We start from the raw sequence: 25136 nt of genomic DNA on the forward strand, positions 1-25136 counted from the left end.
TGTAGGCAGCAGTTTAATTTAAAATCAAGATGTACACGAAGCAGTTTCAAAGGGAGCTTCAGGAGGTGGGGGTGCAATATCCCCTGTGATGTAACATCTCAGTTGGTAAGTTTACCATTTTTACATGTGACCTCCTAATTCAAAACAGCTTAGAATAAATCGCAAATGTGCAGCTGCAGCAACAACAGAGGTCGGGTTACCATACTCAAAACTGGCGATTGGATGAACCGGATGCCATTTGTCCATCTGTTATGATGAAGCCTACAAATTGATGACATCAATTAGATTCAGGGGAAATTTGGAAAGTCAACCATTTAAAAATTCTCTCTCCGTGCACCCCCTGGCCCACGAAACCCCACCTTCCCCTTCACTGATGGACACTAAGTAAGATCTGAAATTGTAGAATTTTAATCGAGGGAAAATTGTGAGTGGTTAATTTGTCAATCTGTGCTCCTGTCGATTAAGAGGAGCCACACTTTCAGGGTTCCCAGGTTTCCTGCTGAATTCCGAGCATGCCGATCCCGCGGAGAAGGTGGGGGGGGGGTACAATCAACAGATTAAAAGTTTGCTGATGACAACACACTACGATAACGTGAGAGTTTTCGGGAGATTGGCAGCATTCAAAGGGAGATCTGACTAAATTAGAAAGGTCACGAGACAAGCGAATCAAAGATATGAAAGAAATGCAGACTCGCGTATCAGCCTATCTGGACTGACGTGCTAAGATCAAAGACTGTAATGTGAACTCCAAGAATTTGCACAGGTCTGCTTCTTCCTTTTTACAGGAATTCTTAGATATTTATGTATAATGTCAAAAACTTTGGATCCCTGAAAATTTGGAGGTGGTACGAGTTTGGCATAGTAAGCGCCGAAAGATTTGCTGTCCTTTCATTTCACGTAACCAAAAAATCTTCTGACCGTAACGACTGAACTTTGGATAGGTTGGCGTCTGTTTAGCGCAAGCTTAAGTGAATGAGCGGTGAACAACTTTGGATAGAACTAATATTGCTGTCACGCCTCCTTCCGTTATCTTTGAGCCACACCACACTGGGTTCAAGATTGCCTCAAAAGGATTACCGAGCCTTCATCTTCATTCAAGAGAAATTCGGATCAACTTCAGGAAACGATTGCATGTCTTTTGCAAGGACCTCTCCAAGCTTTCGGGACCAGGAAAAGCCAGCAATTCCACTCCCCCCACCGCCCCATACAAGCATGACACTTTCAACCTTCCAAATCTCACATCCAATACAAATTAGAAAGGTAATTTGGGACTGCATTAAAAACTAGAAATTAACTTCAATGCATTTCATAAAAGGTGCAAAATGCAGCGATAGTTGTGGGTAGACTGACAGCCTACTTTGGTATTTTGATTGGTTCCAACAATGCACCTTCAAAGCTTCAAATCTGTTTCGTTATCACAGACCCAGAAAACAAAAGCAAAAATTTACCATCATTTTTTTTTAATAGAGTTCTAAATTGTGCTCTACTGGTTGGTTTCCTTGACGGCAAGCGAGTTGAGATTATTGATGGTGGGTGAATTTTCTTGTTTAAATCACAAGCCTTTTTTTGCCCACTGTAACGTTGCTTTGGCAATTCGTTTGATGCAGAAAATTAGATCCCTGAGTATCCATATAATCGGAGATTCACACCTTGATCTTTGTTGGCTAATAGCCGTGTCACACGAGCAGAGTGCCATCTATTTGTTTCATGGAACCCAGCCCATTTTAAAGCTGGACACCCCTGGTTGTCGAGAAAAGTAAATGAACACCAATTTACATTTGCATTTAACACAATAAAAAGTCCCAAAGCGTTGTAACGGTAGCATTATCGGACAAAATAGTTTTTACACCGAGCCACATCAGGGGACGTTAGCACAGATGACCAAAATTTTAGTCAAGGTAGTTGTTTTTGTGGAGCATCTTAAAGGAGGAGCGAGAGGTAAAGAGGTAGAGAGGTTTAGGGAGGGAATTCCATCGTTTAAGGTTTAGGCACAGCTGCCAATGGTGGGGCAAAGGATATTGGGATTGCCTAAGTCACACCAGCACCTATACTTATTTAGTCAGGAGATGGACTCAGAGCTAAGCAACTCCAAAAGGGCCTGTCCTCTATGTTGAATGGTTTGGAACTAGCTTCCTTCAGATGTATGGTGCAACATCAGTGCCAACTGCCCAAACTACTCACACGCTCCAGGGCCTCATCTAACACATGTTACAGACAGAGCAAACCTCAGCTTGTCCATTACTTTGACAGATGACTCTCCAAACGCAGTGATCCAAGCTTATTGCTAATTCTCTAATATTCATTGGCAACACTATCAAGAAATAGGTTTCCCCACAATATTATAAGGCCCACACAGAGTTTAACATCTGCACTTTTGGGTGTTGCAGAATGGTCAAGATGACGAACAAACAGTGAAGAAATTATTCGATGCTGTTTTGACAAGGCCTGGAACATGTTCTAGAGGGTCCCCAAGATAAAACCCCAGCTTTAATAGGCATCAAAGAGAAGACTGATTTCAGTAGATCTCAGATGTGACAGTGCAGCATTCCATCTCTAGGAGCAAGGGTTGGGAAACAGTACAGACAAGCAGAGGACCTCATCCTGCACTCTGCCTCCTGCTTTCTGATAGATGTCCTAAACAAGCCAACAGCCTAGGCTACCACAGTTGATTAGCTAAAGGATAGAGGGTGGGTCGGCTGAGAAAACAGATAGAAGTGATGGGTAAAGAAAAAAAGCTTTGACAAATCTCACCAGCATCCCTTATACAAAAGAGCTACCAAAGAGCACGTAAAAAGAATTAACAAAAAAATCACCAAGGTTGCCATAAAATACAGCTTCTGACACAGGTTCTGGAGCAAGAAGCCTAAATCCAACCAATGTGCAGCAATATGGCTAACTAAAAATGCTCAGGTTAAGCGATGCAATGGAGAAGCAGTGGAGGCAAGTGTATCATCTCAGTTGAGTAGTGCATGTCTATTCTGTGTAGCCAATTGAGCTCAGAGCCATGGATGACTCTTTAAAGCAGATGCTCCACCATTACATGTTGTACCATGCGCTACCCCACTTAGGGAATAGCGGCTTTGATTTATCGATAAAGTGAGTCCTCTGGCATATAGCGGTTTGACATTTAATGGTTACTTGGCTGTGGTCAATATGGCATTACTCAACTAGAGACTAGTATTTCATGAAACAGCACTGGTGGAGTGAGTCACTATTAGCTAAGGCTGTTGAAGTAGATGCCTAATTCTGTTCAGATCACGTAGCAGTATCTTCTGATCTGCCCAGTTTATGTTGATTCTAGTACTATGTTTCATGTCTGATGTGAAATTCAGTCTATGTACAGCATTGCCATTTCTGAAGCCCCGGCTCTAAGCAACTATAAGCTACTCCCAAACCATACAAGAACATCTGGCATCGGGAATCTAACTAGTTTCACATGCTTTCTGGGAAATGTATGGATCTTTGAAGTGTGATACATGGTATGTGTTTTTTTTCTCAGCCAATAATTTCAACAGTAAAATTCCATCATCTATAAATCACCTCAATGTCCTCTCAATTCAAACCTTCCTTCTCTGGGGAAAGTTAAGCCTCGGCCTTCCTCAGCACAAAACAAATACTGCCCATTTGACAAATCATCTGCTCCTTCCCTTATCTGTTCGATGTCAATCCAGCAAAACCACATTCCTTGCTGATGGTCAACGGCAATTTATGGTCCACAGAAAATCAGAAAACTTCAGTGGTTTAAGATGGCGGCTTACCGCCACTTTCTCAAGGGTATTTAGGGGTGGGGGAACTAATGCTAGCCTTGCCAACAGCGCTCACACCCCATGAAAGAATAGTAAAAACAAATTGGCACAAGGGATGCCACACCAACACAAGCCAAGACCGAAGCAGTATAATCCAAGTCACATTAACAGTAGTTTGGCTGTAACATGGGTATGGATATCCTTCATTGAAATATCATTTGGGTACATTAGGGTAGTGGTTATGTTACCGGATTCAGAAGCCAGAAAATCTAAGTTCAAATCCCACTACAGCAGTTTGACAATCTGAATTCAGTTTTTTTAAAAATCTGAAAATAAAAAAATTGCTGGTACCAATAAAAGTGACCATGAAGCTACCAAATTCTTGTACAAACCCAACTGGCTCATTGACCTTTATTGAAGAAAACCTGGCATCTTACCTCATCTGACCCATATGTGACTTCAGCCCCACACCAACGTGATTGACTTTCAACGAGCCCTCGAGGTGGCCGAGCAAGACATTCAGTTACATCAAACTTATTTGAAGAGCTGGTGCAGACAGGATGGGCCGAATGGCCTTTTCTGAACTGTAACAATTCTGCGATGCTGAAACTTGGGTAACTAGGATAGATTTTGCCAGTGATGACTGCATCCCAAATGAATTTTTTGAACTTCACAATAATTCTGATTCCAAAAAGCATTTACTGTTGAAATACTCGTAGCGTTTTCCAATAACATTTCTGCCAGACCTTGACCACAACAAATGACTCAAACCTAGCCCATCGCCTTTGAATTTAAACATGTTCATCTGAAAAAATGATTGCTGGCAGAAGGACATGACATTCCTCTGGCTGCTATTTCTGCAGGGACGTTAAATCATTTTGAGACAAATGGGTTTACACCCATGCAGAAGGAGGGGACCGAGGAATGTCATACAGAGGTATTAAGTGGCTGTCCGATGATAGCGGCGACAGTAGCTGCTGTCACTTGGCATTAGAGAAAGCTAAAGCAGTGATCCTGCGGCAGCAGTGCAAGATAAGGGAGAATGCAATGTGAAACATAAACGCAGGAAAATTGGATTTGGGGGTGTGAGTGCGAGGCAGACACTTACTGGAACTTAGAGCTAAAATGCTAATCAAGCAATACAAATAAAAAATCATTGCTGTGCACAGGCTCTGTGTTAAGCTTTTCAATTTCTACTCGCATAAAAATAGGCACTCAAAATGCGTAAAGGGAGCTGAATGTATTAGCAGCACTTTTATCTGCTCAAAACACAAGAGCGCAGTTGGCAGATGTGGACAGCTTCAGAGTAAAGACAGAATTTTTACTCTGTACTTCTTTGGCAAGACTTGCAACTCCATGCATAGTTTCCAGACTCTATACTCTTCGACTCTGGCAGCTGGGACGCAGTAATTATTTACACGTACTTGGTTAAAGAACAAAAGCTAAAGGGCTTCAAGCGGAGTGTGTCATGCAGCAGCCATGACACGCAGCACAATAACTGATGGGGCTTTAGACCGGCCCTGACCACAGCAGCTTTACATACAGGCTACAGAGCCAACGGAGTGGAATTTAGGTCAAGCCACATTTAATTTTATTAAAGGGGCCATTCACACAACCACCTTAAACCTTTTCATCATCCATTTTGTCACTTCAAGTAAGAAAATAACTTGCACCATTGCCTAGCACCTGGCTGCTGATATAATAAGTTCTTTGACTGTTAGTATAAATGGTGGCAGTGGCGTCAAGTAATGATGCTCCTTTTGGCCTTAAGATTACACCGTGCAATCACTGAAGGCATTTGTATGCAGCTCTTTTGTCCTCGATTTTAATGGAAACATGAACTCATTTAGTTCAAGAGGGTTAGGGCCTCCATTAAAATAGCAGGCAAAGCTATTAAGCTTTCATGCACTGATACCAGCGCAGGATAATTTCAAGGCCCTTGTTAATTTGTCTCTTATATCACCAGCAGAGTGATGCTGTGTGAATATCACAGATAGCAGACAACCTTTGAACAGGCAGCATTGCTTGTCAAAGAAGTGTTCGTGTTATTCCTCAAGATTCCAATCAAACAAGTAGCACATTTTGGAAAGAACTGTTAAAAACATTGTAAAGTAATGTTCCTGGATGCCAAGTATGAATCTGTTAAATTGACAGAAAGGTCAAGGGAAAAATGGATAGCACAACACAAGACCATTAGTGTTCCTTCCTCAGGGCAAGTCATTGCCATAGCTTGGCCTGCAGTGTTCTTTGCAATTGTAGAAGTCTAGCAATGATCTATACCACGCCAAACTGGGAGTCCAGTCATCTGGTAGGAGCCATCCTGGTTTAACACTGCCAAAGAAATTTCTAGAGAATTTATCCACATGTGGAATGAAGTTGGTTTTGGGCAGGAGTGTAAAATGGGAAATAGTGAATCAGCAACCTCTCTGCTCCCATCCTGGTTTTCTTCTGGGCTGATGTTCAACATGGATTTTGTGCAGCTCAGGTCACCTTGCTCAATGTGCAGGGATGTTTCTGAGAGGTGTATTAGGAAGCTGTCTGGTAAGTGGATGATGGTTAAGTGCTCTGTGATCCCCTTCCAGGGAAATCTGAGGTGCTCCACAAGCATCCTATTATTATCGGGACACGCACAGTGAGATGTGCACTATACATATGACTGTTAATATAGTTGATCTCTGGTGGTATTCATGAGAAATCAGGGGTGTTTAATAGGGAAGCAAATCTCCTGTGCTTTTGGTTTTGGTAAGCAAGAAGCAAGAGAATTGGATGTTTGGGTTGAGAAGGTTGGATATGTAAGAATTATGTTTTACATCCCTCTCCTTTCAACTCACCATTGGCAATCATGCTTTCAGCTGTCTAGGCCCCAAGCTCTGGAAATTCCTCCCCAACCCCTCCCTCTCCTCCTTTAAGAATCTTCTTGAAATCCGTTTTTGAACAAACCTTTCTTTAGCTTGGCATCCATTTTTTTTCTGAATAAATCACATTGAAACACATTTTTCTGCATTAAAAGCACTATATACATGCAATGTGGTGGGTGCGAATGTCAGTAATTGCAACAAGAGTCAGCTGGCAAGAGTAGTCAGCAGTTTGGTGAGGAAAATAGTTGGCTTTTGGGGAGTAGAAAACATTTGGACTAGAGGAACTACTGGAGGGCCAGTTCATAATCAACGGAAGAGTTGGGACTTTAGGGTTTGGGATCAAGAGTATTTGGGGTGGGGTGGGGTGGTGAGAATTTGGGTTAGTGGCTAAGGCAAGTGTATTATATGGAGGAGACTGTTAAATTTGAGGTAGGGAGTTACTAAAAGGGGGTGAGCGGCAGTGTGAAGGAATGAAAAGAACCACACTGGAGAGGGAGAAGGGACAAGATATTTTTGCTCAGAAAGGTTTCCTTACAATTTGGAACACAGCAAAATACAGCTGCGATTAATTTACTTTTTTTACATTTGCTGCCAACAAAACAGAGGTGTTGGCAACCCAAACCTTTACACTACTTGAAACTTTCAAAATTCAATCAATTAATTCTCTAAAAAACAAGAATTGATTAATGATCTAATGAAAGACAATGTTTCTCTGGCGATTTGTCTGATTTATGCTGTCACTACAAACTAAAAATGAAACGGTGGATAGCATGTGAATCTTTACATGAAATGGCTGCTTCTGCAACCTGATTTCACTTGGGTAAAGCTCCAAGAGAAACTCACAAATCCTTCCACTTCAATGACTACAATGAGACATACTCTCCCGGCTAAGAGGCAGCCCACTTCTCACACTGATGAACAACAGGAAATTTTCACAACCATTTCCCTGGAGCTAATGAAGTATATAGTGCTGGGTGAAAAATAGCCAAGCTTTTAAGAGAGGCTGAGACCTTCACACAAAACAGTTACAAAGCAACTCAAACACGTGGAAGAAAACTTTATAAGTTAAGATTGATTTTCTTATGTTAGAAACCTTATTTTTAGTCCATGTTCACTAGGCTATGAATATAAAAACAGCAGACAGAGGTAAAATATTCTGAACACATGTTGAGCCATTAGTTTGGCTTCTCTTTTTTGTGAAATTGCTGATTGGTTCTCCAGACTGGTGAGTGAGGATTGATTGCTTTCACAAGTCTTTGGCAGTTATTCATTTGTCAACTTCTGTTACTTGGCTTGTTTTTCACTCCTCAGTCTCAATAGGAAGAGAATGCGAGTTTTTGCTGTTTTATGAACATGAAATTTCAACCACTGAAAAAGTATGATGCTCAAAATGCTAGAGGAAGTGTGCCATATCTGGTAAGAAATGCACATCATCACACCGCTTTTATGCGAGAGAGTGAGAGAGAGGGAAAGAGATATTGACAAGAATATATTGTTCTCAAATGCCTCCTCAACCGGAACTCAATTCATTTTGCAACCCCAGTAAAACACTAAAATTATTTGACCAAATTATTAACCGACCTCTCCCACTTCAAACTCTGCTGAAAGCATCAACTCCTTGCTGAGATATGGTTCCAAATAACATTATTCCTGTGTTTACCTGGTTAGTATTAGCGAGCTATTCTTCCATGGATGCATCACAGCCAAGTCTAAACGTAGCCTCACCCGACATCCACACGCACTCACACAGCACACACAGCATCAGCCGGGACTACTGTACGTGATCAGGACTGGTGACCTCGGCAGATTTTGAACTCCTGCGCCCGTTGCTCCCTGTTTCCAACCATTCTTGGCACAAATTGGGGATTGGACCAAGAATCCCCCTGACATGTCTGGTTCAGCTACTCACTGGATAAACTCATTGAGTCATAGTGGGGAGGTGTGTGGGGTAGGATGAGAGGGTGGTAGAAGCTTGTATTTATTTAAACCCCACCATCCCATGACTGTGGAAGTTCTTACTAGTGCTGAAAGCCAACGGTGATGTTTAAACCATAAATTAGGTGGCAAAATTCTTCTTAAAAGGACAGAGTGCTTTACAGAATAATGCCTAGCTTGGAATCAGAACTATGGGAATTCAGATTAGAGTCTTGAAATCACTCCAAGCACAGTACACATTATCAGTTACCATGTACACTCTTTCAATCTTATTGGGAAAGAATCTGCAGCTGATGATTTTCCAACATACAGTGTTAAAATTTAAGACAGTAATTCATATCAAAACGTATGTGGCACTAGGGATTAACCAGTCTCTTCCAGAATAATTACAATTGTATTCAATATATAGACAATTATTTCTGTTGTCACGAGGATGCGCTTTTTGAAGATACAATTTCTAATTTTTCTTTTCTGGCTGGATTTTAAAACACTGGGACACTATACAGACAATTGGAAAACTATCCAGACTGCTGCAATACACACAATTTCACATTCCACCAAGTGGGATGAAGACAGACACTCAACCCCCTGGGGAGCATGAAAGACCCCATCTTTTGTTGGCTTCACACCACCCTGAGACTTTTCAAATGCTTCCAACATGAGACATCAAAATGCAATTACCTGTTCTGAAACAATAACTGCAGCAGCCATGAACTAATAGAGTTTCTCTGGAATATATAACCAGCGAGGTACTTCAAGCAGGAGAGGAGGGAAAAAAAGACAACGCTGTACTGAACACAGGCTGATTGAAGCTGCATGCCCTCTCTCTCATTTGGACATGCTGTGTCTCATTTACAAAGTAACCATCCTGAGAAGAAAGCCAAAGATCTTTTCAAAAAGGATGTGGAAATCTGTTCCATACAACTATACCCAGGAGGACAACCAAGCAAAATAGCCGCAAAGTTGAACCACCACATTGAGACCAGTCAAGAAACAGCTAACAGTATACTCCTTTGTTCTATCTTTCGCAGACTGTAAAAAATCCTATAAGCCTATCCTCTAACTGTCATCTGTACTTGAGCGTTTGCAGGCTCAGATGAATATGTGTGACCGTATGAATGATGGTTGCGTTTTACCTAGCTCTTTTTAGCTCAGGAAATCGATTCGATAAACTTATCTTGTTCTTTGTTTAACCTAAGAAAACCTGTCTGAATAATTCTTTACAACCGCAAAGCGTAAATAGTGGGACTCTTACAGAATTGGCGAAGGATATCCTCTAAATGCTCTAAAAGGTCCTGTTACTGTCAAACGTGGAGTGGGAGAATAGGGGAGTCATTTCACCACTCCCCTCGAGGTCAGAACACTGTACTCGATAACAGACTACTGTTTCTTCCTTACTGAGCCAAATATGATGGTCATAAAGAGAATACTGCTTTTCCTCATATTGGCAAACATATTCTGTACCTGTAGTTTGAGGTGGTCTCAGTGACTTTCGTATTGGATGTGTCACAATGGTTTCAAAATGAAAGCTACTGAAATCCTATCCTTAGGCTTGTGTGGAACATAAACGGGAGCACAGCTGTATTGAGTTGAATGAGTGCTGCAAATACTATGCAGCAATAACACGTTATTGACATATACAAAGACAACTTACTTCATGTGCTACCAATTAAAGGTCTTGCACTGCTTTTTTTTGTTCAATATTTAATCCTCCCTCACACCATACAAACACACAAAATAGGAGCAGGCCATTCAGCCCACTGAGCCTACACCATTCAATAAGACCACAACTGATGTTCTACCACAACTCCACCTTTGCACACTATTCCCATATCCCTTAATTCTTTCAGTATCCAAAAATCTATCAATCTCTGACTTAAATATACTCAACAACTGAACATCCTCAGCCCTTTGTGAATAAAGAAACGGGAGTTGCAGACATATGAGAGCAGGGTGAGTAAATATGATTTGAAATTTTTACACAGACAGAGGGTAAATGACTAACTGGGCTGAACGCCCTGTTTTCTTGACCTAACCGTGACCTATGCATTTCTCAGGCATGAAGACAGGGAAATAATCAATTCCCAGGGCCAGTGACATCTGAAACTGGCCACAGGGAGATGCTCAACAGCGGTGATGTTGTTGGTGGAAGGAACCGCTAACCCTCTGGTTCTTGCCCTCACTTGCTTGATGGTACCCTGTTGAGGCTCAGCACAGACAAGAAAGTTGCCTTGCTCGGAATCTTGCCTGTGATGTTTTGAAACTCAGCACATCAGTGCACCAATGGCTAGTCACCAGAGCAAGGTTGTTTTGTTCTCCGATTTACAAATAGTTGTTTGGTAGTACAGAATTTGAGTATTGCTGAAAAAAGAAACATGTCTAAGCTTTTCATCTTGCACTCATCAGGACAATTAGCAAGAATACCAATGTAAGGGGGAAACAACAATTTGTACTGTATGTGAAGAGAATGCTGATTGGTTGGCAAGTGGACTCTGATTGGTAGAGACGTTGCCATGGAGAATGTGCCACTGAAGGTGACTGACAGTTAATTGTCAAGCATGGTTTGAAATTTAAACCAGGCAGCTTGACCCTGATTGGTTAAGGCATTGTTCTGAGAGTCAGCGAATGGCTGTCACTTATTTTGTTTAGCTGAAACAGGTGCAATGTGTGTACATGTTCTTTCTGTCTGCAAAGAACAGGGCCCTGTGTATTAATATATGTAGCTTCCAGTACATGCAAATGCACCACACTGCGAGCCCAACTGACAATCTTAAATCTGTTGTCAGCGTAACTCTTAGTACACTGAGGATTATTTAGCAAATGTTGTCCAATCACAGAATCACATCTAATGTTGGACACTGTGTTTTGAGTTTTGCTCGCATGGGCTGGTTGGGTACGGTCTGTACTTTACTCGTTATGAACAGCTAAAAGGACATGCTGTTTGATATGATCCGCCAGTCTTTGGGACGTAGGACCTAAATACCTAGCATCACACTTGTACTGAAATTCATATCCCACATTACTCATTTGTGTGGTAGGCAGAACGTCTTTTTGGCTTAATGTCAGCATCCTGTTAGTGGTGAATACCACTCGCTTGTTGGCATTGTGTAAGAACGATGAGCTACCAAGTGATATCTATGACAGGGTTCGGCCTCACAGTTCGTTACATCTGTGTATATATGGGCTGCCCAAGACTCACAAAAGTGATGTCCTTTTATGCCCCATCTTATCTATGACCAGTTCTGCACAGCATGAACTGGCCAAATGGTTGGGTGAATTATTACAACCAGTTTTGAACTAGTTTTCCATATACACGGTGAAGGATTCCTTCACATTTGCGAAGACCATACAGGACTTGCATATCAATAGCAATGCTGTGTCCACGTGTTCATTCGACATCGCTAACCTTTTCACCAATGAACCACTAAGGAAGCCATAGATACTTGTGCTGCAGCATTATAACATAGTGTTTTTTAAGCTTACTTTCAAGCAAGGCGGTTCGGTCACATTGAGCGACAGGTCCAATGGATACGAATTTGGACCTGTCATTAAGAATGATGTGCATTTTGTTGATATAGTCACACTTGTTAAGGATGACTATTATCTTTGAAATGGAACAGTCGAATGAACTCCCCTTCCTTGATGTACTAGTTGCGAAATCTGCCGGGGGTTCTCTACCACGATCTACCACAAGCCTATCTTCACTGGCCAATGTACCTTGGGATTCTTACAGTTCCACACACTATAAGATTGGTATTAATGGAAACCTTGTAATTAGGACCCAAGCCATTTGCTCACCATACAAGCTTGATGCTGAAATAGGGCACATCAAAGGCACCCTGCAGCATAATGGCGACCCTGATCAGATCATTTTGCGCTATATATCACGCAAACTTATGAATGGGCCTAAGGCCATCGCTTTTGGCCCTGAAAAGTGTCCAGTTTACCTCAAATTACCCTGGAAGGGCAAGGTATCTCAAAAAATTTGAGCAACAGGTGAAGGTAGCTGTTTCAAGCTGTTACTATGCAGTAGCAACACAAGTGGTATTTGCCACTAATGGGATGTTGCCGTCAAACCAAAAAGACATTCTGCCTATCACACAAATGAGTAATGTGGTGTATGAATTTAGTGCCAGTGTGATGCTAGGCATGTAGGCCGTATGTCCCAAAGACAGGCAGATCGTATCAAACAGCATGTCCCTGCCGCTGTTCACAACAGGCAAGGTACAGACCATTTCCAACTAACCCGTGTTTGTGAAACTCAAAACACAATGTCCAACATTAGATGTGATTCCAGTGTGCTAGGGATTACACTGACAACCAATTTAAGATTGTCATTTGGGCTCACCCTGTGGTGCATTTGCGTGCACTGGAACTACATATATTAATACACAGAGCCCTGTTCTTTGCAGACAGAAAGAATATGTACATAAATTGCGCCTGTTTCAGCTAAACAAAACCAGTGACAGCCATTCGCTGACTCGTTCCTCAGGGCAATGCCTTGACCAATCAGGGTCAAGCTGCCTGGTTTAAATTTCAAACCATGCTTGACAGTTAACTGTCAGTCACCATCAGTGGTGCATTCTCCATGGCAATGCCTCTACCAATCAGAGTCTACTTGCCAGCCAATCAGCACTCTCTTTACATACAGTATGAATTGTTGTTTTCCCCTTATATTGGTATTCTTGCAACGTGTCCTGATGAGTGCAAGACGAAAAGCTTAGACATGTCTCTTTTTTCAGCAATATTTTGCTCTCTCCTTTTCTCCGGAAGGTGCTGGGCACCCAAGTGCTTGCTCAAGTCCTCATACACAAATGCAGACAAATGTAAGTAATACTGAGGTGATTCTTAGAACTAAAGTCAATGCTGTTTTCAATCTACGCATTACTTGTGGCTCAGGATTGCAACCTGTGACGTCTTTAACCACCGTGGCATTGGCTAGCATGCTTTAATAGATGCAAAATAAGTGATTCATTTTGCACATACTTTATTGAACCCAATAAACCTAAGGGCCTTACTTCAATTATGCAGTACAAAACAATTAGCTTACTGCATAGATATAACCAATTTAACTACACGGATGAGCAAGGAATGGGCAATTGAAGGTGATTGAAACTAATAGCAGCCTAACTCTTCAGAGTAGGCATTATGGGTCGCAGCTGGCTGACAGCTGCAGGCCTGAAAATTCCATTGACAAAATATAGCAAAGCGAGACCCTTCCCCATCCAGTAAGGAAAGTCCTTCTGGGAATCTGGCTGAGCTCCTGCTTCCTGGCAGCATAAGAACACATCTCTTTGCCGAGTGTTGATTCAGTCGAGTATTTGTACATTATTACTTTGGAATTTTTATTGTAACTTCCGAGTGCCATTCCTCCTTAGCTGTCCCTTCCCTGTGCTTCAGGATTCAAGCAAACCTTTGCAGGAAGACAGCAATGAGATTGAAAGAAGTTGCTGTTGAATTAGCAGTAACTCAATGCAAGGCCAACAATTGATACAAAATGGGATTCAGGATAAGTTTCGGGTAATACATTGCTGTAGAAGTGTTACAATACAATCAGAAATCCCTGATTATATCAGCAGATCAAGCGTTTTTTTTATTCATTCACAGTACGACCCCATTTGCTTAGCTGAAGGAATAAGCAGAGTCCTAACTCTATAAGGTACCTTGAAGGCACATTTGCCATCTTTATTGTCAAGCCTCACCTATTATTCTTATTACTTGTATGCTTGTTATTACACTGGTATCCAAGACCAGTTAACAGCAGGAATACACGGCTACATTGAGAGTTTAGTAAACTGACAGAGCAACATTTAGGGATCTAACTTAGTTCTAATACCCTGATGCATCTCGCTATTTTGATCAAGCAATCAACGGTTGTGGCCAGTTCACTAACATAAAAACTAGAAAGAACATTCTCCCACTCATCTCACATTCACACAAGTCAAACTGCAGATGTAAAAATATAGCAATAGCTTCAAAACAACTTTTTTTTCCCCCCTCCACCACTTAGGTTACACTGGCATGCAGGAAATTTATCACAAGGGTAATATCCAGAACTAATCCAAACAGGCAGCCTTTCATGTCAGTGGCCTCGCAACACTGAACCGACGGTTTATTATGACATCATATGACTAGCAGCACTAAAATGGCCAATGGTGACATCACACCTATTAATCAAAAGGGTTATGAGTCATGGCAAATTCAAAAGAGGCAGCCAGCCATTCATATCAATGGCTAAACAACTTGGAATGGCTTCTTAGGACAGTGTTAGTTTAACAAGAAGCCTCAGCGCAGTCTCCTGCTTCTCCACCCTATCGATCCCCCCCCCATCCTGCACCTCCTCCTCAAGTGATCCATCTTTCTGCATATCCCCAAATGAGGAAAATGACATCTTTATGAACACAATACAATGTACCATGTTAGCAGGTGTATACAGGCCACAACTCATGCATATGTCAACCGTTGCTGAGGTAAAAAAGCTTGTAAACTAATCCTTTTTGTTTTGTTTATAAAAGGCAAGGTCTATACAGTACACGAGGAAAAATAAATCCTTCTGCGTGTGCAAGTGTTTGGGAACTTCCTTTTCGAGCATTAGCTGTGGATATTCTCCTTGAGAAACACATTCCATAAAAGAGAACCTTTGATGATCTCTGCTCCCATTATGTAAAGTCAAATACAGTTCTGCACAGTTGATGTAATTGTAAATCATTTTACGTTATCTGGCGAGACACAAATCACCCACCTAACTCCGGAGCCACTCATCGCCAACATAGGCTTTCCCAAAAACAAATTGAAGAGGTGATATGCTTTCTTCACAATGGGCCAAAGCCACCCTGTCTGTTAATGTTGGGATCATGCTGCAATGGAGTGCATGCTTTAAGTTGGCAATTAAGAGCAGCTTGCCCCCATTTGGGCAAATATTAGGGAATCATTGCAAGAGTATAAAAACCAGATTATACAGGGTGTTCGTGAAACAAGAGGAATCCATGCCATTACTCTTGGAAACAAAGCTGGTTGAAAGAAAAAACTGGCTTCAGATGCATCCTTGCCTCAATATATGGTTAACGAACTTAACATGTCTTCAGTTATTTCAACCTGCTTGAGGTATGTGCAGTATAAACAAGCAGTGGAGAAAAATAACATTTCACACATTAGGCAAAATGTATACAAATTCAATTTAAGCATCTAAACATTTTGTTTGGAAAATGGAGCCATGATGGTTAAGGTAAGTGAAGTAAGGATGGCGCAACATCCCACAGCAAATGTCTACACTAACCATTCACAACGCAAAACACTATCTGAGGAGCACAATTTGTCACAAAAAGTTCCACAGGCAATCAAAATGCCAGATTTTGAGTGATAACAAATTGCCTGCTGCAACGAAACACTTGATCTAACTGTGACTGATCACTCAAGCAAAAACTTTTAAATATAAAGCACGTTGTCACTGGACTTGTTTACTTACGGATACCAAACACACAACAGGAACAGTCATTGTTCAACCAAAGGACCTGCATGTCTTGTGACACATTGCTTTACAATACCATTTATCACATCATTGCTTTGGCCAGTGATAATCTCCAGCATATCACTCTGTGCAACTTTAAACACAAGACACAGCTCAAGTTTGGAAGGACAACATCAGTAAATGTACTGCTCCCAACTGCACCAAGTAGATAAAGTATAAACATTTTGCACACCCACTGCTGCATAAATCCTACAGGCAACAGGCAAGCTTAAGATGTTAGAATGCTGCAGCTCAGTGCTCTGTGCCCTTTTATGAAAAGCTCCAAGAAAAGACAAGCGTTGGATGGGTTTAAGAGGAAAGGGAGGATGGATAGTTCTAATACTTTTACTGTTTTGTCCCCATGAGCAAGGACAAAGTGGCCTACTTTTAGATAAAAATTGTTCTTCATCCACTTGGCAGTTTTTTTCCTTCCCTTACTGCAGGGATACTGAATCAACAGCAGCATGGGAAGGGGTAGTCCTCCAGTACCTTACCAGAGTGGCCTCTGCTCACCCTGGACAATGAGCATCACCCAGCTATTCAACAGTACTGGCATCACAGCCAAATTCAAGCCTGGTTCTCACCTGACGGCACAAAGGCATTTGCAAGGAGTGTTACTTGATTGCAATTAGGAATGTGAACAACATTTTTTTTTGTTATCCCTCCTTCCCACCCTGGAAATGCTGATGCCAATGGCAGAAATTTTGCTGTACAAATCAGACAAGTTAGCAGAGTGAAGGAGCCTCTCCTCTCTGCGTAACTCAACCACTCGCTGGATTAATCTGAGGCGCAGGCAATTAGACCCGGATACAAGGTCTCATCAGGATAAACGATTACCAGTGCCTCACTTAAATACAAGACAAACTGTTTTGTACATTAAGCTCAAGAGGAATGACATAGAGGCACACTGTCTCCTTAAAAGGAAGAATGGAATGCGCTTGGCCTAGTAAGCTGAAGAGCAGACATCAATGTGTTCAGCCACACCTCCTCTCTTACCTCAATGATCCTGTCGTGAACTTGGAGTCCATCTGCTCTGTCAGCAGGCCCTTTCTCCATAACTTTGGAAACATAAATTCCTTCGCTCGAAGAATCTTCCTCACTGTCCTATAAAGTAAGACAACAATGAGTCAGTGGGAGCTCGGGAACAGGCAACTGTTAGTACAGATTATTACATTCTTTCCCTGGTCTCGGGGTTGGGAAGGAAAGAGGGAGGGGCTCAGCTAAAAATTTAGTGTGTTTATTAATTCAAATGGTAACATTAAACTCTGCTCTGCAGGGTCTAACCTGGGACTCTTAACATTAAAATATACTGTTGAGAGTTATTTTAGACTAGTCGCTGTGGTTCAGAGGTAGAACTCACACCCCAGAACCAGAAAAGTTGAGAGCCAGCCATTTGCGGGATCCTGCAGTGTGCATATTGGTTGCTACATTTCCTACATTTTAACAGTGGCTAGAATTCAAAAGTACTTCACTAGATGGGGAGTGCTTTTGGCATGTCTTGAGGTTGTGAAAGGGGCCATATAAATGCCTGGACAATAAGGATCTGAGAACAGCATGGAGTGTCAGTCATGGCTCAGTGGGTTCAAATCCCACTCCAGAGATTTCAGCACAATATCTAGGCTGCCACTGTTAATTGAGGGGCAAATTGAGTGCAGTACTGAAGGAGTGTTGCATTGTCAGAGCTGCAGTCTTTTGGGCGAGTTGTTAAATTGAGGCTCCGGCTGCCCCCTCAGATGGAGGCAAAAGGCCCCATGACACTATTTCAAAGAAGAGCAGTCGCCCTAATGTTCTGGACAATATTTGCCCCTCAATTAAGATCACTAAATACAGATTACATGGTCATTATCACACTGGGGCTTGTGGGAGCAAATTGGTTACTGTGCTTCTTACATCACAACAGTGACTACACTGCAAAAGTATTTAATTAGCTTTAATGTGCTTGGGGCAACCTCTGGTTGTGAAAGGTGCTATATAAATGCAAGCCTTTCAGATGTACATTGTCAATTCAACAAAAATAACATTGAAAATACATGTTTCATTTTTCAGAATTTATTAAAGCTGTGGCACAATACTCAACCCAGTAAATCTTATCAGCTAATAATGCTTGCTTGATCTCTGTAGTATAATTAGTTGTAACTGGTAGATAGGTCAGTCTAAGGATGTGCAGTAATTATTTTTGGGCACCTTTCCTCGTTGTGTATTCCAGTTGCTCCTAAACTGCAATACATGACTAGGCTACACCTATACACCTCACCATGACAACCAAGGTGTCAAAAATAGCAGTTTAAAATAGAAAATTCCCAAACCACACTCACAGCAGCTAAAAATAGAGTTCGATGATAGCAAAATGCATCTATTTTTCAGACAAAGTTCTGCAATAGAAATGTTAAGCTAACTCCACTCCACAGCCCAGAGTGACGTCAGCCAGCAAGCGCTATGCATTCCCTGTGCGGGCGGGGGGAGGATTCCCTCAGCCGGGAGTGCGCTCTTTCGCGCATGCACGCATAAGCGCACAGATCTCCCTGAGGCAAAGTGCTGCTTCAGGGAGGTCATCTCCGATTTAAAACTTTTAATAAACATGTTTAAAATTTTTCCCTGCCATGTCCCCTCATGTGACACTGTCACATGAGTTGGGACATGTCCATAAGTTTTATTGAAACCTTTCTTAAAAATTTAAATACCCTCATGAAACCTCATCCCGCCCGTGGATGAGGTTTCATGCTTTTTCCAAGGTCTGCCTGGGCTCCCTGCCTCCCCACTAACCTTAAGGTTGGACGGGCAGGTCCATCAATGAGGTTAATTTAGTTTTTTAAATGGCCTTAACAAGCCGTTGGCAGTTCAGTGAACGCATAGCCAACTCAGCCGAATGCCCGCCGAACTGAAAATCTAAATGACACGGGGTGACGTCGGGACACACACCTGACGTATCCCCGCATCATTTTACGCGTTGGTGAGTGGGCCCCGCTCCCGCTCGCCATCCGGAAAAACCCTCCCCAAGTCATGGATCAGCCGGAACTTTCCCTACTTGGGAACACCAAATCCATTTTGTTCAGTTCTCCTCAACAGAGCCGTAACTTTGGGCTAAGTTTCACCCTCTCTCTGGCAACTCGCTCGCACTAAACCAAATAGTACACAACTGAGCTGAATTTTCAATCATATCAGATCCCTTCACCAAGAACACTTTTTCCTGTCTATCTCCACCAAAACCCTCATATGTTTTCATTATCTCAAGACTTAACTGTTCCAATGCTGTTCTCATCAGCTCCCCAGCTTTAACCCACACAAACTCTGGCCAAGTGCTGCTCACCTATCATCCCGACCTCCCGGTCTTCCAACAAACCAAACCTGCCCAAATTTACAAATCCCTCTTTGGTCTGCAGCCTGCTCCTAGACTCCTGGTTTCCTCTCTTAGGCCCATAATCTCTGGCTGGTCTCCTTCTTCCTATTTTGTGCAGCAATCTGTCAATCTGGAGTAAAATAAATTTACTCCTCGCTGGGCGACAATGGCGAGCTCACAGATTCCCTCACCCCTGCAAAGATTTTTGACTGGAAAGTAGGATGGTAATTTTATATGCGAGTTGCCTTATTCATAACTGCAGCTCACACATTCCCACAGTACCAGTGATGTCTAGGAACCTGGAGAGGAGAAGTGACCTTTGACTTGTACACAAATTCAAACACACATATGGCTCTACTGATTTACTTATGGCTGTTTGATTTGATAGGGCTATTTCTGAGACAGATATTTCGGTATGGGAAAGAAAATTGGGGTCAAGACTCCACTTAAAGCTGTGCTATACCCTTTCCAAATAAATCTATTTGTAAAGTTCAGCTCAATTATCTTTTTCCACTTTAATCACAGTATCAGCAAACCACTGTAATCACAGTCTGCAGGAGCCGGTTTAGGTGCTTTCACTGTGCATGATTGAATTATTGCAGTAAGTTCAAAATGGATTTTTCTTTTTAAAAAGGGCAGCGATCAGAATTTAGACAGCGAATCTATGTATTTGCAAGAAAAGTCAAGAGGATTCAAAGAAGCACGGTACAGGTATGTGTGCTCATATATTGACTTAGGTTTTGTAATGGGTTCTGATCAGTAGACTTACATACCAACATCGAAATATGGTTCCTCTTTATTACTTAATCACATCCTTAATAAAAGCAGGTGGTGTAGGCAGAAAGTATGATCAGCAAAGGAACCTGAAATTCATCCAATTCATGAGATAGTCCTTGATTTCACCTTCACAACCAAGTTAGATCTTTCTTCAATGGTACATCAGCTTGACTTGATTTGTGGTAATGAAGCAGGACAAGGGGCCTTCGGAGTATCGGGGAGTAGTAACTGTAATATACCTCAGTTTGTTGCAGGAATAGAAAAAAGAAGAATGGGTGCTTGATGGAAAAACAAATTATAGCTAGACTTAAAATAAAAATTGTCCAGACGAAGTTGAGAGAAAAATTGGCAAGTAGAACTGTAGACCTCCTGCTGAGGTCAGCACGATCACAGTCCGCAGGCAAGTTGATTCACTCAAGCGGCTGAGTGCACCGGGCACTTTGTTGTGCCCAGCTACATCCCAGCTACAGTGCTGAAGACCTATGCTCCCAAACTAACTACACCTCTAGCCAAATTATTCCATTTGTAGCAAGCTACCCAACAATGTACAGAATTACCCAGGTATGTCCTGTCCACAAAAAGCAGGACAGATCCACTCCTGCCGATTATCACTCTTTTAGCGTACTCTCAATCATCAGCAAAGTGATAGGCGTCCTCAACAGTGCTAAACAGCAGCACTTATTCAACAATAACCTGCTTACTGTTGCCCAGTTTGGATTCCAACAAGACCACTTGGCTCCAAATTGCATTACAACTGTTTCCAAACGTGGACAAAAAAAAAGAGCTTCATTCTAGACTTGAGGTTCTAGCGACTGTCCTTGACATGAAGACAGCATTTGACAACTTGTGACATCAAAAGGTCCCAGTAAATTCAGAGGGAAAACTCTTCAGTGGATGGAGCAATACCGAGCAGAAAGTTTGTTGCAGGCCAATCATTTTAGCCCTAGAACATTGCTGCAGGAGTTGCTCAGTGCAGGGTCTGTGGTCCAACTCTCTTCAGCTTTCAATGCCCTTCCCTTTATAAGGTCAGAAGCAGTGCCCCCACAGAGGATGGCACCATATCCAGTTCCATTTGCAATTCCTCCAGTCCATGCCTAACTGCAGCAAAACTTGAACAACATTCAGGCTTGGGCTGATAAATGTCAAACAACTTGCCCCATTCCTTCAAGATGTTAGTTTTTCACAAAATGCTAAAAATCTAAAAAGGGTGGTGGAGGCAGGTTTAATCGAAGCATAGAAAAAGGAATGTGACTGTTATCTGAAAAGGAAGAATGTGCGGGGTTACAGAGAGAAGGTGGGGAAATGACACTAAGTGAATTGCTCATTCGGACAGTTGGTGCAGAGTTGATGGACCGAATGGCCTCCTTCAGCACTGTAACAGTTCTGTGATTCCATGAGATATGACATTGACAAATTCCACGCTTCCATCCTCTAGCTAATGGATTGTCAATTCCTTCAAATGGTTCAAAATATCCACTTGCTCATCTAGCTGCCAGTCATAGTGCTCTATTTATCGAGCTGTCTTAAAATTAACCTACCATTCTGCCCTCATGCACACATGTAGCAAACAGGTGGAAACCAGGTCACACCAGTTTCTAGGCATGTTACCCACTAACCCAATTAGATTTGACGGATTCAAAGATGACAATTCTAGTTAAAACAGGATTCCCGATGCCATACTTGTACACACCGGGACTCTCAATTAATGAAACTGTAATTACAACAAACTTATCATAACTTATCAAGGGGAAAAAAGGCCTTTCAAAGTAGCTGCGTCACCAAGGGATTGTAATAAAGTGAATTGCAAATAAACAGGTGCTGCTATACGAAGATAGTCAAGGTGGAGGTATGATCAAGAGATAAAAGAGGTAGTGGAGAGGCCTACCTGGCATAGTGCACCGAGGGGCTTGTGTGGAAGCTGTATAGAACCCCTTGGCTGTATGCCCAACATGAAATGTATATTGTAAATATCAAGAGTATTACAACTGTATTGAGGCACCTTGGAATGGAACATGCTATATGGAGACAAGTTGAATTTTACTGCACTTTCTGTCATTTTCAAGTCAGATGTTTTGTAATGTACTTAGAAGTATAATTTTGGAAAAAAGAGGCAGTGGAGAGTGAGGGAATGGTAGCCATATTAAAATCAGTATTTTGACTTATTATGAAAGCAATGATACCAAGATGTTGATCAGACTTAACATGGACCTGTTAGTCATGGCTCAGTTGGTAGAACTCTCACCTCAGTCAAAAAGTTTGGGTTCAAGTCCCACTGCAGAGACTTGAACACATAATCCAGGCTGACACCTCAGTACAGCACTCAGAGTGCTGTACTATCAAAGCCACTGTCGTTTGGATGAGACGCTAATCAGAAACCTCTTCTGCAATCTCAGGTGAATTTAAAGATCCCACTACACTCTTCCGAAGAAGAGCGAGAAGTCTTTCTTTGTTCATTGGCTGTAAAGCACTTTGGGGCATTATGAGGTCCTGAAGGATGTTACATGAATGGGCAGATAATTTTTTTTTTAAGAAACAAAGGGAGTTATGATGATTTTTTAAAAATTCTTCCATGGGATGTTTGCTAGGCCAGTATTTTTATTGCCCATCCCTGGTTGCCCTTGAGAAGGTGGTGGTGAGCTGCCTTCTCGAACCGCTCCAGTCAATAAATGCACTGCGCGATCAAGTGGTGGAAGCATATTCAATATTAATTTTTAAAAGGGAATTGAATAGATACTTGAAAAATAAAAACCTGCAGGGCTATGGGGGAAAGGGGATAAGGCAACTAATTGGAAACAAAAGTAAAGTATTGTAGACACAGAAAATCTGAACTAAAAACAGGGAATGCTGGAAATGCTCAATAGGACAGGCAACGTCTGTGAAGAGAGAAACTGGGTAAACATTTCAGGTCAATGATCGTTCATTGATTGGGTAACTCGTTCAAAGAGCCAGCACAGGCATGCTGAGCCAAATGGCCTTCATCAACGCTGTATGACTCTATGTGCTATATGATTCTATTTACATTTGAAGGTGACCCTAAGGAAAGTTGGGGAAGAAATAGCAGAGGGTCGGACTAAAATTCTCCAAAATTCTGAATAGGTAGGTCAGGGGAAATGGAGATTGGCAAATGTGAACTTTGCTTCTTATAAAAGGAGGCCCAGATTATCCAGGAAATATTCAGCCATCAATCTTTCTTCAATTGTTGACAAATTACTGGCAACTATGACATAAAATGAAATTATGAAGTACCTGCGGAGGAATGAGCGAATAATGGTCCTTCAACACCTGCTTAACCAGCCTAATGAGATTCTTTAAAGAGGTACAAGGATGCGTACCTCAGTGTGTCTTTAGGTTTTCCTAGGCAACACAGATGGATAAGCTAGGCTGGAGATGTGCTCCTAGGTCACTGCCAAAGGTCACGATCCACCAACGGTGCATAAAAGCATCACAGGGTTACTCCCTCCAATTTTTACTTCTTTCTCGGTTGGCTTTACTCAGTGGCTTCCTGGAATATCAGGGATGGAAAAGGATCCGTACCAAATGAGGATGTGGAAGAAATGCTGCTCTGTGGCGTTCAGGGGACATGTACGCACAAATGTGCCTCCTATGTTACTAAGTTGAGGAGGTTTATCCAAAACATAGGTTGCAGTGTCAATATTTGAACATTTATTAAAAAATGGTCTATCTATTTAGCAACTTTATTTTGTAAATGATCAGATACAATCAATCATTCTCATCACTTGAATGCAGCAATAGCCAGGTCAAGCAATAAAGCCAAGCACTGAGCCCAGTATCACTCTTACCTTCTTAACACTGTAAAAATGGTGACTTCCACACTTGGATTCATACCAGATAACAAGTTTAAACCACTAATGAAACCAACCTTCTTTAAAGAGGTTTTTAAGTTAGAAAAAACAAATAACATATGCATTAAAAAGAAACAGTTTAAACAATATATGATTTAATAGTGCCACTGGGTTAGAATCGTAATTGTGGCAAGCAGTCATTATTTCTCAAAGCTTCAATAATAACTGAACTCACCATATGATTTGGCTGGAGGAGACTGAATGCAGAGATTTCACATCATAAAGCCTGTTTGCTCTGTTCAGTGAAATCACTGTGGTTGGTTTATGTGCTGTAGGTCCTCTCCATGAGTTGTTTGCTCATCTTTTTAGGTCTTATTTACAAGCCAAAAATCTGCAGAATTGTGAATGGCAACAAAATTTGGCCACAGTGATGTCATTCTAACCGCAATGCACCACAAGAAGGAAAAATGCAATGCTGTGACACTAAAAACCTAATTTATTTTTTGTTCCCAATTTTCTCTCTCTGGTCCTGTCCTTTTTGAAGATACAGACTCCTAGCTGGAAGTTGTCCTCCACTATCTTGACCAACCAACCAATACTCAAGTATGAGTATAGGCAGTGAGGGCTACTCAAACACTTGGGAAATCACAACCAAGCCCGGTCCACATACATATAATGACCAGGAGCATAAACCCTGGCCAACTCCTCCCTCCATAGCTCAGGGTCACTGGTAACAGCTGAAGCACTTCCACTGTCACAGTAACAAACCCATTATGCTGAATTTCTTTGACAAAATGAGTACAGCAGGATTTAGGAAACATTCGGCAGATGTGATGAAACTTTTAAAATGCAACCTGCACATGGCACCCATTTAAATGTAGTGTGATAACCTTTGAGAAATGGAATGGGTGCTCAAGGTTTACCCTGCAACAATTAAGAGTTATCAAAGCATTAGGCCCCAAAAGTTAGACAGTCATGGCACTTCACCTTTTAATAAAATGCAAGTTTTTCTCCAAGATTGAGTGATTTTAACTACTGAAACAATTTAGTGTGGGCTTACACTGTGTTTGTCCCTATTGAATGCATGGCATGTAGAATGATCTATACCGTACATAAATACACCCTTATTATAATGTACTTTTTGGAAGTCAGCCAAATAGCATGGCAATGAAG

At 41.7% G+C, this 25136-nt stretch overlaps 1 protein-coding gene across 1 annotated transcript in view; it reads right to left on the minus strand.

Annotated features, from left to right (window-relative positions):
• Nucleotides 1-25136, minus strand: part of pdzrn4 (PDZ domain containing ring finger 4) — a 462929-nt gene that overhangs the window by 415260 nt on the left and 22533 nt on the right. The window contains exon 3 of the mRNA XM_078568472.1: nt 17043-17150. Within this exon, the coding sequence (XP_078424598.1) occupies nt 17043-17150 (108 nt within the window). The remainder of the gene's footprint in view (nt 1-17042; nt 17151-25136) is intronic.

The sequence above is a fragment of the Cetorhinus maximus genome, chromosome 22 (genome assembly GCF_964194155.1).
Source record: "Cetorhinus maximus chromosome 22, sCetMax3.hap1.1, whole genome shotgun sequence".
NCBI classification, from domain to species: Eukaryota; Metazoa; Chordata; class Chondrichthyes; order Lamniformes; family Cetorhinidae; genus Cetorhinus; species Cetorhinus maximus.